Below are 16,245 nucleotides of genomic sequence, written 5' to 3'. Positions count from 1 at the left end.
CACACACACACACACACACACACACACACACACACACACACACAATATCCTCTTAACTGGGAGCAAGGGAAAGGTTAGATACATCACGAATTACAGCTAGGATTATCCTACTTTTTGCCAACATAACTGTTTGCTTAAGGAATGCCTTTTGCCTTGATTATAGCTGAGTGGGGGGAAAATGGATTTACATTAAGCAAAGATGTTTAAATTTCATAATATGCCCCCAAATTCAGTCCTTATTTTGATTTAGTGAGGGCCTCTGGGGCATGGATATGGACATGCATGGATCTCATGTGACATGGCTCTGTTTTAAGAGGATGGATTTTAAGGCATTTCTTTTAATGGAATCATCTGTGACTTGTTTATTGAAATAATGCACCCTACGGCAGAATATGGGAACATGTTTATTCACAAGCCTTTCTGAAAAAGCCATGCCCGAAATGTTATTTTTCTCTTGAGAGGCATAGCTGATTGCAATTTTGTTTCTCAAATCTTTGGATTTCTTTTTTTAAAAAGAAACCACAACACAGCACCCTGGTTGCCAACATTCAGAACCGCAACACTTTGAAGTTTCTTCTAAAAGTTGTGAGTTGGTCATTGACAAATGAGTTGATTGTTTTTTAAGGGTTCTGTTAAGGCATTTCTCCTCCTTGCCTATACTAATCAACGGCTTTCCAGGGGCTTGAAAATTTCCAGGTAGCTTTGAGAACATTAGTTCTACTGTCCAAATAACTCCAGAGTAATGCTTCATTCTGCAAAGAGAATAAAGAGGAATTGCTGAACTTTAAAGTAAAAGTTCTCAAGTTTGTGAATTTCTTTAACTTTGTGAATACAGTACTAGATTTAGAGTCAGGAAGACCTGAGTTCAAATCTCACTTTAGATTTTAACCACATAGTTACATGACCCCAGGGCAAGTCACCTTTTTGCCTCAGTTTTCTTACTGATAACATGTGAGTGATAGTAGTACCTACTGCACAAGGTTGTTGTGAGGTTCAAATGACTTGACTGATGCAAAGTTCATTGCAGATTTAATAACTACATAAATGCTAATTGTTGTGGTTGTGGTTGTTTTGAGGCGGATGGTGTAGTCAATGGAGTGCAGGACTTGAAGATAGGAGGACCTTAGTACAAATCCTGCCTCACACAATTATGTGACATTGTGTAAGTCACTTTACTACTCTTCCTTTCACTTACTTCATCTATAGAAGAAGGAGACTGGATTCAATCATATTGTAGCTGAAAAATCTATGACTGTATATGATCCTGAAAAACTCATGGTTTGGGGAGGTGAAAGTTTGTGGCTATTGTGTGATATACACAGGCACATGAATACACATACACACATATATGTGTATATGCATATGTATACATATACATATACACACATATATGAGTTGGTGCTATTATTAGAATTTTTGATAATAATTATTGTTCTTCTGTAATGTCCTTCCATGTGTCATTAAAAAGTCTAGATAAACCTGGATTATTGAAGGCTCTGCTAGCAGAAGAAAAACACTAGCTCATTCTACTACATTGGAAAAGCTTCACATACTGTCACTACAATTAAATGATTTTATTTTTTCAGGATCAGTTTTTGAGGACAGTTAATCGCATATGGATGCTCTACAAACATGGGCTGGTGATGAAGTCTGGCCGTGGCAACCCATGAAACAAATGACAATACAAGGTGGTCTTCAGTCCTTCTACTTCTTCACTGATGATTAGCAGGACAGAAACAAAGGGGGACAAAGGGTGCTAAGAATCCCAAAGATATTACCCTGTTACTGAACGTGAAATACTTGTCTCATTTTCCCACTGTGGAAACTAATTGTATCAGCCCTGTCATACAAGTCATAAATGAAACCAGAAGATACAAGCAAGTTGTAGTTGAATGGAAGAATGACTCTGATCAGGGGACACTATTTTAACTGAACAAGGGATGCAGAAGATCACAAAAGATAAAAGGTAATTTTAAGTACGTGAAATCGAAAAGATTTTGCATGAACAAAATCAGGGTTAGCATAAAAAGGTAAATGGTGAATTAGGGAAAAAAAATCTTTGCATTTAATATCTAAGATATGCATGTGGAACTAACGCAAATACAAAAAAGCCAAACAAAATCAATTCCCTAATAGACTAATAGTAAAAGGACATGAATAAATAATAAATCAACTTTAATAAGAAAATAAAAGTAAAAACGACTCTGAGGTTTCACCTAAACTCAACAAGTTGGAAAAGATACCAAGAGTTAGAAAGAGTCAATGTTGGAAATAGTCGAGAGCTGTGAAGAGACAGCTATGCTAATACATTTTTGGTAGTTCTGTGACTTCATCTAACTCTTCTAGAAAGTAATTTGTAATCATGCAAAGGTCTGGACATTCAGAGATAGTGAGAGAGGCAAAGTGGACAGAGTGCTATACGTGGAGTTAGGAGATGATTTTAAATCCTGTCTCAGGAAATGACTAGCTGTATGACTTTAGACAAGCAATTTAACCTCTCTGAGCTTCAGCTTTCTAATCTGTAAAACCAGGATAACAGTAGCACTTTCCTCCCAGTATTGTTGGGAAGACAAAACAGCTTTATATATCAAAAGCAATTTGCAAACCATTAAGTGCTCTGGAGTTGTGAATTGCAATCATCATCATCCATCTTGGTGTATCGTTGGGACCTGGGTTTTCACATATTTGATTGCAGCACATCCATGACCTACAAAGCTTTCTGAGATTTTGTCCAATGTACTTACTGGCTGTGTCCCTGGTGAAGTCACTTAATGCCTTTGACCTCCAGTTTTTTTTCATCCTCTCTAATATAGAGACAATAGTATCATAACTCCAGTACCTATTTCACATGGTTATTTTGAGTTAAAAAGCGAGGTAATATCTATAATAAATGTCAGTTGTATTGTGATAATTATGATGATAAATACCATTTGAGTAGGACACAGGTTGGTCTAATTTGGTGCCCAAGGCAATCAGGGGAGACATCAGGGATAGGAACAAGGGGAGAGGATAGATGTATCTAGTGCTAAAGGCAGAGTCTTAGCAGGTATGTCAACAAGGGAAAAGAGCAAAAAAAGCCCATTGTCACACTTCAAGTGAAAGTAGAATTATTAGCCTAAAATATGTTGTTGAATCTCACAACTCAGAGTTAGAAGGTCATCCAGTCAAACTCATATCTGAACTGAAATCCCTGCTACTTTGCCAACTGTGAGTCATCTAGCTTTCAGTTGAAGATGTAATTCTACTTTTGCTTGGAGAGAATATGTTCAAATAAATTGTTGTTTAATAGGAATGGAGATATTCTGTTAGTCAACAACAAAATAAAATATTCACAGCATTGGATTAAGATGGTTCAATGAACAAGCAGTTGAACTGAAATGAATACCATAGGGGCATATGCAACATGAGCTCCCACCAGCAGCAAAGTAGAAATTCTAGTTGGCATGGAGAGCAAGTGAAAAGAATGGAGAAAGGAAAGAGGCTAATCATGGAAGAACAAGAATCAAAAAGTGAAAACTTCCATGGAATACGTGAATCATGGGTATGGCACAGTCATGTAAGTGAAATCCTAGTTCCCAACATCTAATCTTGAAAAAAGATCACTGGCCAGAAGCCCACACTCTTCAGGATATAGGGAAAATTGCAATTATTCCTCAGAATTTCAATCCATCTTCACATCTCCCCCACACTGTTAACTTAATGTCATTTTTAATGCATTATGCATTGTGTTCTGTTCCATTTCTGCTATGTGATATTTTTTCTTCTTTTAAAATAATCCAGTGATGATTCTTAGCTTGACAAGTTAAGGAAGCCTTTTTGCTATTATTATTGTATTTCCTCTGAAAAATAGCAAGGAAGAAGGAAACATAGATCCTGGAGTTCACCAAGAAGGAGTTTGACCTGCAGTATTTTTTCCTTGGCTAATCAAAGGGACCTTACTGATGGAAACTATTCAGATTTAGTCCTTTAAAATATATTTCTTGCAAAAAGCAAGTGACAAAACAAGGGAAAAAAGAGGCTGCAAAATAGAAAATAGGCAACTTGACTACATACAAATAAAACTCTTGTGCACAAATGAAATCAATGTGGTAATGATAAGAAGGGGAACAATTGGAAAAAAAGTTTTTGTACTTATATTTTATAATATATATAGCATTAATGTTATATGCATATATATCAATATACAATATATAACATATTATGTACTATAATAAATATTTTAGAGCAATAATCAGAGGTAAAAGTCTAATATCCAAGATATATAAAGAATACCCTCCCAGTCACGCAGACTATCAACCTTGGTGTCATCATTGACTTTTCACTCATTCATTCACTTTCCAAATCTCATAAGTACGGTCTTCTTTTTTTTTAAACTTTCATCATCTCTCGTGTACATCTTTTCTCTGTTCAGTCACAGTCAAGCTCTGTCCCTCATTAACTGTTGCCTATACTATTTAAATAACTTCCTAACTGGTTCCCCTAGTTCAATTCTTTACCCTCTCCAAATTCATCCTCCCCTCAGCTACTAAAATACTTTTTTTCTAAGAAGTAACTCTTACCATGTCACTCCCCTAATGAATAAAATCCAGAGGCTAGTTGGTGCAGTGGATTAAGCACCGGCCCTGAGGAAAGGAGGACCTGAGTTCAAATCTGACCTCAGACCAAACACTTGACACTAGTTGTGTGACCCTGGGCAAATCACTTAACCCCAACTGCCTAAAAAAAAAATGAAGTTTTATTTTTGGCTTTTAAAGCTCTCTACAACTTGTTCTCTTCTTATCTTTCCAGTATTCCTACACTTCATTCCTCCTCACATACTCTCTAGTTCTGGGGCTCTTTGTAAACAATACTCTTCTCCCATTGCATTGGCTTTTCTTTAAGCCTGAAATCCTCATACTCTTCACCTCCACCTATTAGGTTTTCTGACTTCCTTCAAGAATCAGATCAAATTTTACCTTCTTCTGCAGGAGGTCTTTCCACATCCCCACAATTACTACTGGCTTCTCTTCTGAGATTATCTTCAATATACTCTGTATATATCTCATATGTGCTTGATTTTTTACATGCTTTATCCACCATTAAAATGTGAATTCCTTATGCAGTGATCCTTTTTGCCTTTTTTTGTATCTCTAGCACTTAATACACTGCTTGATACATAATTACTGTTTAATACACATTTATTAACTAACATAAATAATGATGGTGATAATAATAGCTATTTATGTGTATATATTTGTGTGTATGATATATATATGTGTGTATATACTACATATAATATATACCAGGAGATATATCTATACACACATATGTGTATATATATACATATATGTGTATATATATACATATATATGGAGAGAGAAAGAGAGAGAGAGAGGTGGATATATAGATAGATGTGTGTGTGTGTATACATATATATATATATATATATATTTATACTGCCTTAAGGTTAGAAAAAACGTATTGAAAATATTATCTAATTTTATCCTCACAACAACTCTGTAAGGTAGGTGTTATTATTATCCTGATTTTACAAAAGAAGAAACTCAGGCCAACAAAGGAATAAGTTATTTACATGGCTAGTTAGTGTCTGAGGCTGGATTTGAATTCAATTCTTCCTAACTCCAGTTTGAAAACTCTCATTCAAGTCAAGAACCATTCCAAAATAGAGAAGTCATGAAAATATATAGTTCATTTCCCAAAATTTGGAATTGCATGCCATTAACAAGCACATGAACACTTGTTCTGCATCACTAATGATAAAATAAATAAAAATTAAAACACATTGTGGAATTCACACTTAAAAATCTAGAAAATAAAGATGACAAAAACAAAAATAAGTAAATATTGAAGGATCTGCAGAAAGATAAGAGCAATAATATACTATTGTTAGATCTGACAACTGGTTCAACTATCTGGAAAAACAAATTTGGACAGAATGATTTGCATTCTAATGGAATGTTCTTATCATTTGACCTGAAAATCTCCCTTTTAGGGAAATATGGTAAGGAGAACAAACAGAGACAAAGTTCAATATACAACAAAATTTTCAGAGTAGAATTTTTTTTTTGTAGTAGAAAAAAGGAAACAGCACTAACGTCTATTAACTGAGAAATGACTGAAGAAATTTTCACATTTGAATATAATGCTATCATGGAGTAAAAAATGAAAAATATTAGGAATTCACAGAAACACAGGAAAACATGTGTCAATTGTGGCAGGGTGAATTTAATACAACCAAGAAAAATGATATGTTCAATGGCTACCATTATGTAAATGGAAAAAAAAACTAAACTAAATGGAAGGTGGGTAATTATATTTACCAACCAACTCTAGAATGTCCATGGGATCATGGGATATATTACCTATGCCAATTGCTTTTGCTTGACCGTTTTTATTTGTTAGAAGGGAAGGTTAACTAAGTGATGGGTGACTGAGGAAAATTCATAAATGACTGATATAAAACCAAAAGGAATCTGTAAAAGCAAGTTAACAAAAATGAAAGGGACAGCCCTAGTGATGCATGTCTACATTTTATGTATGTTTTCATGTCTAAAGGCATAGTCTATAATCCTATAGGGCACTCACTTTGTTTTCCAGTTCTTGTTGATAATAATGTTACCTAGAGAATTGTTTTCTTTAAATGTTTGACAGAGTATTTGGGATTTTTTTTTTTCAGAATAGTAGCTTGACTGTTTTTTTTTTCAGTTAGGTCAGGTATATCTGAATATTAATCTGTCCCATGAATTAATATGATGAATTTAATATATTCTAAACTCAAGTAAGGTAAAATGGAATTAATTAGTGCCTCCTGTTGTAATTATGATCTAATAAAAACATTTAGAACTTGATATGCTTGAAGTATAATACAGATTGGAAAAGTGAGGCAGCTGGACTGATTGACCTCTGAGGTCTTCTCCACTTCTGGAACTATGAGGAGAAAGTTGCACATAGGAGGTTATGAAGGTCAATTTTGATTGACCTTGTGGTTCTCAGACTTGTGATTTCTCCTCATTGAGTTTTATATTTCCAGTTTCTCTTAAGGTCAAAGTGAGGGAATTTGTATTCCCAAGGGAAGCCAACATAACTAGGGTTCATACGATTTCCCTGGCATGTCCCCCTCCCCAAATCATGATGACTCATAGTCATCTGAAGCTGCTGACATAGTAGAGAAGTAATGGATTCCCTCCCCACTGCCACAGGCCTGAACCAAAATCTGGGAGCAGCTTGCATTTCAAGAAACCTTTACCACCCTACATTGGCTGCATGGCCATTTTCTTCTGGTATTCTAGTCTGTTCGTTATATCCTTGGGTGAGAAAACAAAAGATATTGGTTTAGGTCACATGAATTTAATCTTGAGCCAACAAATTAATTTCTCTCTACTTCAGGTTCTATGCCCAATAAATGAAGGAACTTCCTCACCAAAACTGGTAGGATGTCAACATAAATGAGGTAACAGGAGCACTTGGACCTCAGAAGAAATAAATGGTAATATCAATATAAACTCTTATTGTTATTAGTTGAATTATTATCTGCATTATATGAACTTCTCAGAAGAAGCTGTGTAGGAGAGTAATTTCCAGGAGACAAATAAAGAAGGATTTAATCACTGTGCCAGCAGTAAGAGATGAGGAGATTAAATAAATTTCATTTGGAGAACTAAACAAACCTCCACATTTTAGGAAGGACATTGAGAATTTGGATAGCAGGATGGCCCGGGTGATGAAGGACTTTGAGTACATGCCACTTAAAGATGATTTGAATAAATTAGGCATGTTTAGCCCCAAAAGAGAGTCCTTTGGGGTGTGTGTGTGTGTGTGTGTGTGTGTGTGTGTGTGTGTGTGTGTGTGTGTTGGATCCTTTTGGCATTCTAGTGAAGCTACGGACCTCTTCTCAGGGGGATAAAAAGTTTCTAAATGTGAAGTCAGCTGGCCCAAGACATCATGGGTTTCCTTTTATTTAAACAAGGGCTAGATAACCATGTGGAGGGCATGTTATAGAAAAGGTGCTTGGTTAGTCATGGGTTGGCCTCTGAGGTTTCTTCCACTTCAGAAGTTCCACTGGTCTACTCATTTTCACTCAAATCTAATTTGGACTGATTCTTTTGATGGATAGGTGCATTAGACCAAAGCTCATCATTTTCAGAAGTCACCATCATTAAAAAATAAAGATTCACTTAAAAACAAAGGAATTGAAATAACACGATCGCTTACAAGACTAAGTCTGCATACTATTCAACTAACAATGGTGCCAAAATCTTTCTTTTGGAAAAATATAAGGAAATTAAGATAGTCAAGGGGCAAAATAATAGTGATTGCATATTGAAAATTCATTTTCTGAGCTTAATAATATTAATAATAACAACAATATAGAATCCTCTTGGCTTGACCAATTCGCAACAGGGAATGGATCCTAAGTGAGTGAGAGATTTACAAATATCTGTTCCTGTCCATCTAGTTAGCGTCTCATATGACTATATGCTGGTGCTGATGAGATGACTGCTTCCTGAGTTTAGGGTTGAGATATGTGGGAATGAAAGCTTGGGTTTGTCAGCAGAGCCCTCTAATTAGGACTTTTGGCCATGGTGCTAAAGAAATGACAAAAACTGACACTAGCCTGGTTTTTAAGGTTTTCTATAATACAGTCTTACCTTACCTATCCATCTAGGTGTCCTTACCTCATTCTAAATTCTATCCAGGTTAGTCCCATAATCTGTCCCACAAACATGTTTTGTGCTCTGTAACTCCTTATTCCCTTCTCCTAGAATGTTCTCCCTTATTCACTTTACCAATCCAATGTCTAACCACCCTTCCAAGATGAAAGGATCATAAATTTAGAGCTGGAAGGTTCCTCATAGATTGTCTAGTCCAACTCCATTTTATGGATAAGGATCTTGAAGTATAGATTATATAGCAAATTGATCACACAGGTTTTGGCAGAGCTGGGATCTGAAATGAGGTGACTGGACTCTGAATCTGGGTCATTCCACCACATTACACAGTCTCTCAATACTAATAACAACAATTCTCATTTACATATCATTTTAAAAAGCCCCGAATCTAAATTAGATCTCTACCATTGGCTTATCTGATCTTTATCTGAGATTCAGGCCTCCTCTTTTCTCAACCTCTGAACTTCTAGTCACTACCAGACAATTCGAGCCTTAATTACAGGCTGAGTTATACTAGTTGTTACTTAGTTTATTTTATTCTTTCTGAGTCAAGGAATCTAAAACAAACTCTGAGGACAGGGACTAGATATTATGCTTCTGTATTTTCCATGGATAGTCATTGTGCTGGATACATAATAGAAGTATGTTTTAAAAAATTTTTCATAGATTGATTATGCCAATTACCTTCAAGTATAGTGAAATAAATACTAGATTTGGAATCAAAGGCCCTGGGTCTAAATCACAGATTTGCCACTCATGAGTTGAATGAATTCAGGCAAGTCATTTTACTTCTCTAATCCTTAATATATCATCTGTGAAATGGATTTCTTAGACCAATTTATATATATGTTTTGTTGTTCATTTATTCCAGTCAGTTGTGTCTGACTGTCCATGACCATGTTTGGAGTTTTCTTGGCAAAGATACTGGAATGGTTTGCCATTTCCTTTTCCAGCTCATTTGACAGATGAAGAACTGAGGCAAACAAGTTTAAGTTACTTTCCCAGGATCACAGAGCTAGTAAGTGTCTGAGGTCAGATTTGAACTCAGGAAGATGAATCTTCCTGGTTTCCAGTCCAGAGCTCTATCCACTGGGCCACCTAGCTCTCACTACTGTTAACCTGGGGCAGCTAAATGGCACAGTGGATAGAGTTCCAGTCTTGGATTCAGGACTTTGAACATGAGTTCAAGGTCAGCCTCAAATACTTAGTCGTTGTGTGATCCTGGGTAAGTCACTTAAATCTGTTTGCCTCAATTTCACCATCTGTAAAATGAGCTGGAGAAGGAAATGGTGAACTGCTTTGGTATTTTTGCCAAGAAAACCTCAAACATGGTCAAGAAGAGTTGGACACAAATGAAAATGACTCAAGAACAACAACTAATTTCCTAAGATGATTGTGGGAGAAAATTATTGGGATCATATATTTATCCCTTCCTATCCCATTGCTACTGCTTTATGTTTTGGAGATGGCACTGAGCTAAATTATAGGGTAAATTATGTTGAGGAAGCCAACAGTTCATGTTTGACTTCTGATCTAGTCCACTATTCCCTTTGCCTAATCTTATTACAACTCCAAAAGCCCCAATATAAATTACAGATATTACCTAACTCCCCCAGGGGAAAACTTCAAACTTGTCTATTCTAGAGAAACCATTACTATGGAGGCTTTCTTTTGACTGAAAGGCTTCCTGAGTATGAGAGCTGGCCACTTCTCACAGTGGACTAATCAACTCAGGCCATATTTTCTGGCTGAAATTCCAAGAATAATTTGAGTCTAATTTCCTCACATTCTATCCAGTTCAAAAATTCACATTTTCCAATTAGCTGGCTTGGAATTACCCTTCCAAGGTTATCCAAATATGGGCATTTTCAGAGAAACAAATCACCATGGCCTAGTGCAGATATTTTGACATTCCTTTCCTGTGTGGAGAATCAAATAGTTCCACCTTCTAAAATGAGACTGCCATGAAAGAAATCCTGAGCTCTTTAAGATGCTGAGCTGGCATATGCAAAATCACCCCAGGCAAAGACTATAATTGGCTTTACTTGGATGAACCCTATTTAATCTTTACGTTTGTTTTGGCTTCTCTTACAGCCTCCCAGTCTTTTTTTTTTTATCTTACTATTTTGGGGGATATTTCTACTTAGTGGGATAAACAACGGAAACAGATTCCTCTGCTGTAGTCAATGCACTAAATATTTTTGTCAGCATGGTTATTTATGCCCAAACATCTTTTAGCAACTGATTTCCAGACTCTCCTTGATTTCATACCTAACCACTACAAGGCTGGCAGTAGAGCAGATTTTATGGTTAGAAAAGAGTCTCATAATATCACAATGGGAGGGGACCTCAGAAATCATAAATATTTAATTGAGAATGCCTTCCAAAATATTTCCAACAAGTGGTCATTCATTCTTTGTCTGAAGATTTCAAATGAGAGAGAAGCCAGTGTCTTATGAAGCATCTCATTCTATCTGTGGATGGTCGGATGGTGAGGAAGTTTTCCCTCCAACCAAACAAGATAATCCTTGTTGTGGTGTTCATCCAATGCTCCTAGTTCTTCCCTCTGGGACCAAACAGAACTGTGCTAATTCCTCTTTCACACACCAACACTTAAAATCTGGAAAACAGATATATCCCTTGGTACACTAAGTGGATATTTGGAATATTCCATCCACTATCATAGGAGTCACCTAGCAATTGTATTTGGTTGTTGAGACAACCAAAAGCTTCACACTGAGTGAGCTGTGGCTCAGTTAAACTTTATGTTAACTCACTGGGGGAAAAAACACCCATTATTTTAGGACTTTAAAAATAAAATAGAATTAATATATTGTTTTTTTCCTTAAGTGACTACTTGATATTACTGATTCCATTATTCACAGATTGTCTGCTTGAAATTTGGATTTTCTCTGATCTAGTAATAATATTACATATTATTAAAGGTAGATGTTAGCTACCTTAACAATAATACCAGATCTAACACATGTTGTAATTTTGAAGAGAGACACAGGCTATTTCTCATTGATGATATGCATAATTTAGGCCGAAGAGATCCAGATGATCTAGTTTGAAATGAAACATATATTTGGCATCTGAACTATTGAAACTGGTGAACTACAGTGCCTTTTATCTGCACATTCAGTAATGGTAGAGGGGATATTCATAAGCACCAGATGACCGCATGGTGATTTACTACAAGTTGAAGGGCATTCTTGGCTGCAGAAAGATAGAGATTTCACTAGTGTCTAGAAAGAGAAAGACTCATCATTATCTTTTCAAATATGGTAGTCATCCCTACCAGATCTGCTGTGCAATTTACAATCTACTTTGATTGAATAAACCTACAGTTGTTACAAGTTACACTAAGGTAAATGGTTTATATTCTTCAATACCTAGCATTATTTCCCACATGGAGGTCAGAACTCAGAGTAAGCAAGTTCTAAATCATATTCATGGAAGAAAAAAGATCACTTGCAGTGATTCCCAAAGTGGGTGATACTACCCCCTGGGGCAGCTGAAATGATGCAGGTGGGTGATAGTAGCCTCAGATGCAATTGTTCACTTAATCTGAGACTTCTTTCCTAGTTTGTAAGATTTCCAGGAGGGCACTGAGTAATTTTTTTTAAGGGGGCAGTAGACCAAATAAGTTTGGGAACTTCTGAGTCATGGATCAATTGGATTCAAATATCACAGCCCAATGTCATTCCTTGTGTTGTGATATCTCCTACCTTTAACTTATTTTTAATTTAGTTAAAGGGGAATAAATAACTTTAGAATTATAGCAAAAAAGAAATGCTTTATTTCTCTTTTGTATAGTCTCCCTTTAAGTGTAGATTATTATCTCTATGTTGCTATGGTCTGGATTAAAGTTTGCATATGTATAGACTTCAACACAACACTCAATTGGTTGAGTTGTTGTCATGGTGAAGGATGAGGCCATTAAACAAGTAGGTCTCTGAAGTTTCACAAAAATTCTACCTATCTGAAGCACTAGATATACTATATAGAGTAAATTAATAAAGATAATACATAATCATAATAAAGCAAATATCTGTCACTGTTTTTGAAAGCACTTTTCAGAAGTTATTTCATTTGTTATTCACAACAACCTCTTTAGGCAACAGCTACAAGAATAATCGTGCTCATTTTACTGCTGAGCCAAATTTAATGATTTGTCCAGCATTTGATAACCTGTAAATAAATATCTGGGATGCAATTAAAATCTAGGTCTTCTTGGCTCTTCAGCCAGAATTTTATCTAATACAAAAGACAAGGGTTGTTTAGGTAACCTAAACATTGGCAACGTTTTACACTGCTTTCAAGAGCTTGCCTTATGTTGTATTTGTAGGGAGAACTGAAGAGCTAGTACCAAACACACAAATGCTACAAAATGATAAGGACACATAGAATCATAGAATTTTAGAGCCAGGAATAACAACTGAGATCATTTAGTCCAATTCTCTTGTTTGTAGATGAAGAAATGGAAATCTAACTAAGTTACATAGCTTAGCAAAACTGGAATGAGCTACTTAGTGAGTTAGTAAGGGATGACGTCTTGTTTGCCTTGCTGGAGAGGGGATTCAAGTTGAAGTATGGGTTGCATGGGATGGTCTTTGAATTCACTTCCAATTCAAGATTGATTTTATGACTTGTTTAGGACCATGCAGGCAGAAGTGAGTGATTGAGTCCCTGCTTCTAGTTTAGTTGCAGGAAAGCTCAACGCTGTTATCATCCATGTGACAATATTCTGGAAAAAGCAGCTTCCTATCCACTTCATTCCTTTGTCTCTTTGAACTTTTTCTATGACTTTTCCTTGATCTTTAATGCCAGCTCTCATTTTGATTGCAGCATCACTTTCAAACACCAGCCCCTTGCCCCTTTATTATTTGCTGCTTTTGGCAGTTAGGAACAATTTCCACACACCTTGAAGTCATCAATTTAAAGTAATTTAGTGACCTCCCAGACCCTGTCCTGACAAATTATAGGTCTTTTCCCCTACTCAACTGACTAGACATTTTAATCTCATGAAGACACAACCATGACCTCTTTTAGTTTGCATCTCAAGGATGCCAAACAACTAGGTGCAAAATGAAACTTAGTCAACCAAAATGCTAGATACTTTTCTAGATATGATACCAAACATCCAGTTTGAGTCATATCTTCTTCCTATCCCCACTCAACAAGCCTGCTATTTGGGCATCAAGAAGACATGGCTTCAGTTTCTTCATTTATTCTGATTTGCTAAGGAGCAAACTCGGAAAACAATGCAAGCATCCTAGTCATGGAGTCATCAGTTAAGCCAGCCTCCCCTACAACTATGAACCCTAGAGCTATGTAACAATTCATAGTAACTGTAGTTTTTCATGGGAAGAGTTTGGAAGTTTATTTCTCTGCTCTGTGACTGCACCATGACTTCAAAAATATTACCTAGTGGATATAAGATGAAGAAAATTTATTTTAAAGGTTTCCATTGTACTTTAACTAATAAATTCTAATTCCATATATTTATACTATCAATATGAAAAGGTTACTTATGATTAGGTCAAAAGAATGTCCAATGATGATGTGTATAAAAAGTTTTGTAGTCAAGCATGCTACACAATTTAGCTATTATTATTGAAGAAAAATTACACACTCATTTGAACACGTTAAAGCTTTCTTGGAGTTAGAGTTCTTTTTTTTCTCTTTTTTGTAAAGAAAAAAATCTGTTCAAATTTAATTTTAAAAGATGTGACCCAGTTACTAAATTCTGAAAGGTAAGGTTTAGTTTAATTTATGCTTATTAGAGAACCCCATGAGAACCCTCATCAATATGCATGTATTAGCTATCAACTTAATTAAAAATAATTTTTTGGGGATTATTACACTTGTGTACCCAAATGACCATTTTTTCACTTAAAACACAACACAAATAATTTTATAATTTCACTAATAGAATTACTAGGAAAATAAAATCATATTTTCTAATAGCAATCTTCCAAGGTACAATGTGAACCAAGAAAGATAACAAGATTCACTGGAACCCAGGGAGAAGAAAAAACCAACAAATTTTTGCAGTTCGGCCCAAACTATGATTTCTAACAGGAGGCATGAGTTCTTAAAGTTTTCCTGAATCTTACCTATAGAGGAAGAAACAAAAGGTACATTGGTTCTGACAGCTTGCCTCATGAAATGTATGAAACCTCTCAGTAGGAACTATGTGATTAGAGGTGTTCTTACAAATTGTACTCTGTTGTTGTTCACCCCCTACCTTCTACTGCAAACAAGTGATTGCCTAGAACTCACAAAGTGGTTTCCAGGTGTATATTGATAGGTGATAAATAATCATCTAGAGAGAACTAGCAGAAAAGGACAATGGAGAACAATATTATCATTACTTGAGGCATATGAGATTACACACAGGCACACACACACACACACACACACATACACATACACACACACCATGTATCTCACTTTGTCGCATCTGGATTGCCACTTGTGTGTCCTGGTCACCATTTTCCCTAAGACAAAAGAATAATTACAACCCTGCTTGCTTTTGAAGACCCTACAAAACCCATGACATGTTTCCAATTTTCCTTCTAAAGGAACAGAGAAGTCAGAGGACATGCCCTTGACATTCTTGAAAAAGCCACCCCCTGATTATTCCCACTAACAAGACCGTTCTAGGATCTCCCAGAGGACCCTTTCACCCTCCAGGTAAACCAGAGATCCTTATTTCATTGGGTCTTCACCCCAAGCAGGTATTCAGACAAATAAAAAAGGACCACAGAGGACAGGCTTAGCCTACCCACAGGAACAATGCACAGGGGAAGCTTTTCCAGACTGACATGCAAGGGGGAGGTTTATTATGGCCTTCCCTCCCGGGGAGGAGCTATTAAACACGCAATGATCATCAGCAACAAGAGTTAAAGAGAGAGTGAAATGGCTTAACGTACACACAGCCCGCTCCATACCGGAGAGGAGTCTCCAAGCTGCGGCTGGTGCTCTCTGAGGGCCAGGCTGAAGCTCACTGCCCCCACGGCCACGCTGGACGCCCCCAGCCCTATCTCCAGCACAGAGAGCACCAGCAGGCTCCCAATGATCTGGCCGCTGGTGCACATCCTTCCTCGGTCATCATTCCTTCCAGATCAGCCCGGGAAACAAACCATCCACCTTCTGTCTTCCGCTTTCCCCGTGCGCTCCCCTCTCTCCCCCAGTAGACCCCCCAAAACTTTTTTCCCCTTTCTTCACCAGTTTAGCATTTTCCAATAGGTATGCAGTCCCAGAGACAGAGGCGAGTATCTCTGGACGGGACCAAAGCACCCAGGGCACCTCCTGGCACGTTCAAAGTGCCGAAGGACAAAGGATTTCCTTCTGCTCCAGGGCTGAAGGCAAGTTGAAGTGGAGGGAAGGAAAGACAGAGGGGAGATGTTGCAAAAGTAACCTCTTCTCAAGAGGATGGCCGCTTAGAGATGAGTCTTTTTATCAGGGATGCGCTCACCCGGGCGCTGTCCAGGGTGCTGCTGCGTCCAAAGTCCCTGCAGGAAACCTGCACGCCCCCTCTCTCGTTAGCTGGCTTTTTCTCTGTCCT

At 36.9% G+C, this 16,245-nt stretch overlaps 1 protein-coding gene across 3 annotated transcripts in view; it reads right to left on the bottom strand.

Annotated features, from left to right (window-relative positions):
• LOC114050385 (transmembrane protein 196) overlaps positions 1-15,775 on the bottom strand; it is a 60,635-nt gene extending 44,860 nt beyond the window's left edge. For 2 of the 3 annotated variants that reach the window (XM_027872008.1, XM_027872009.1), the window contains exon 1: positions 15,611-15,775. In XM_027872008.1, the coding sequence (XP_027727809.1) occupies positions 15,611-15,775 (165 nt within the window). The remainder of the gene's footprint in view (positions 1-15,610) is intronic. The other variant, XM_027872010.1, reaches the window with a different exon arrangement.
• Positions 15,776-16,245: the final 470 nt, after the last annotated feature.

This window comes from Vombatus ursinus, unplaced genomic scaffold (genome assembly GCF_900497805.2).
Source record: "Vombatus ursinus unplaced genomic scaffold, bare-nosed wombat genome assembly UNPS02014799.1, whole genome shotgun sequence".
In the NCBI taxonomy this organism is placed as follows: domain Eukaryota; kingdom Metazoa; phylum Chordata; class Mammalia; order Diprotodontia; family Vombatidae; genus Vombatus; species Vombatus ursinus.
Note: the sequence above shows the minus strand (reverse complement) of the source record. Positions and strands in the feature narration are given on the sequence as shown.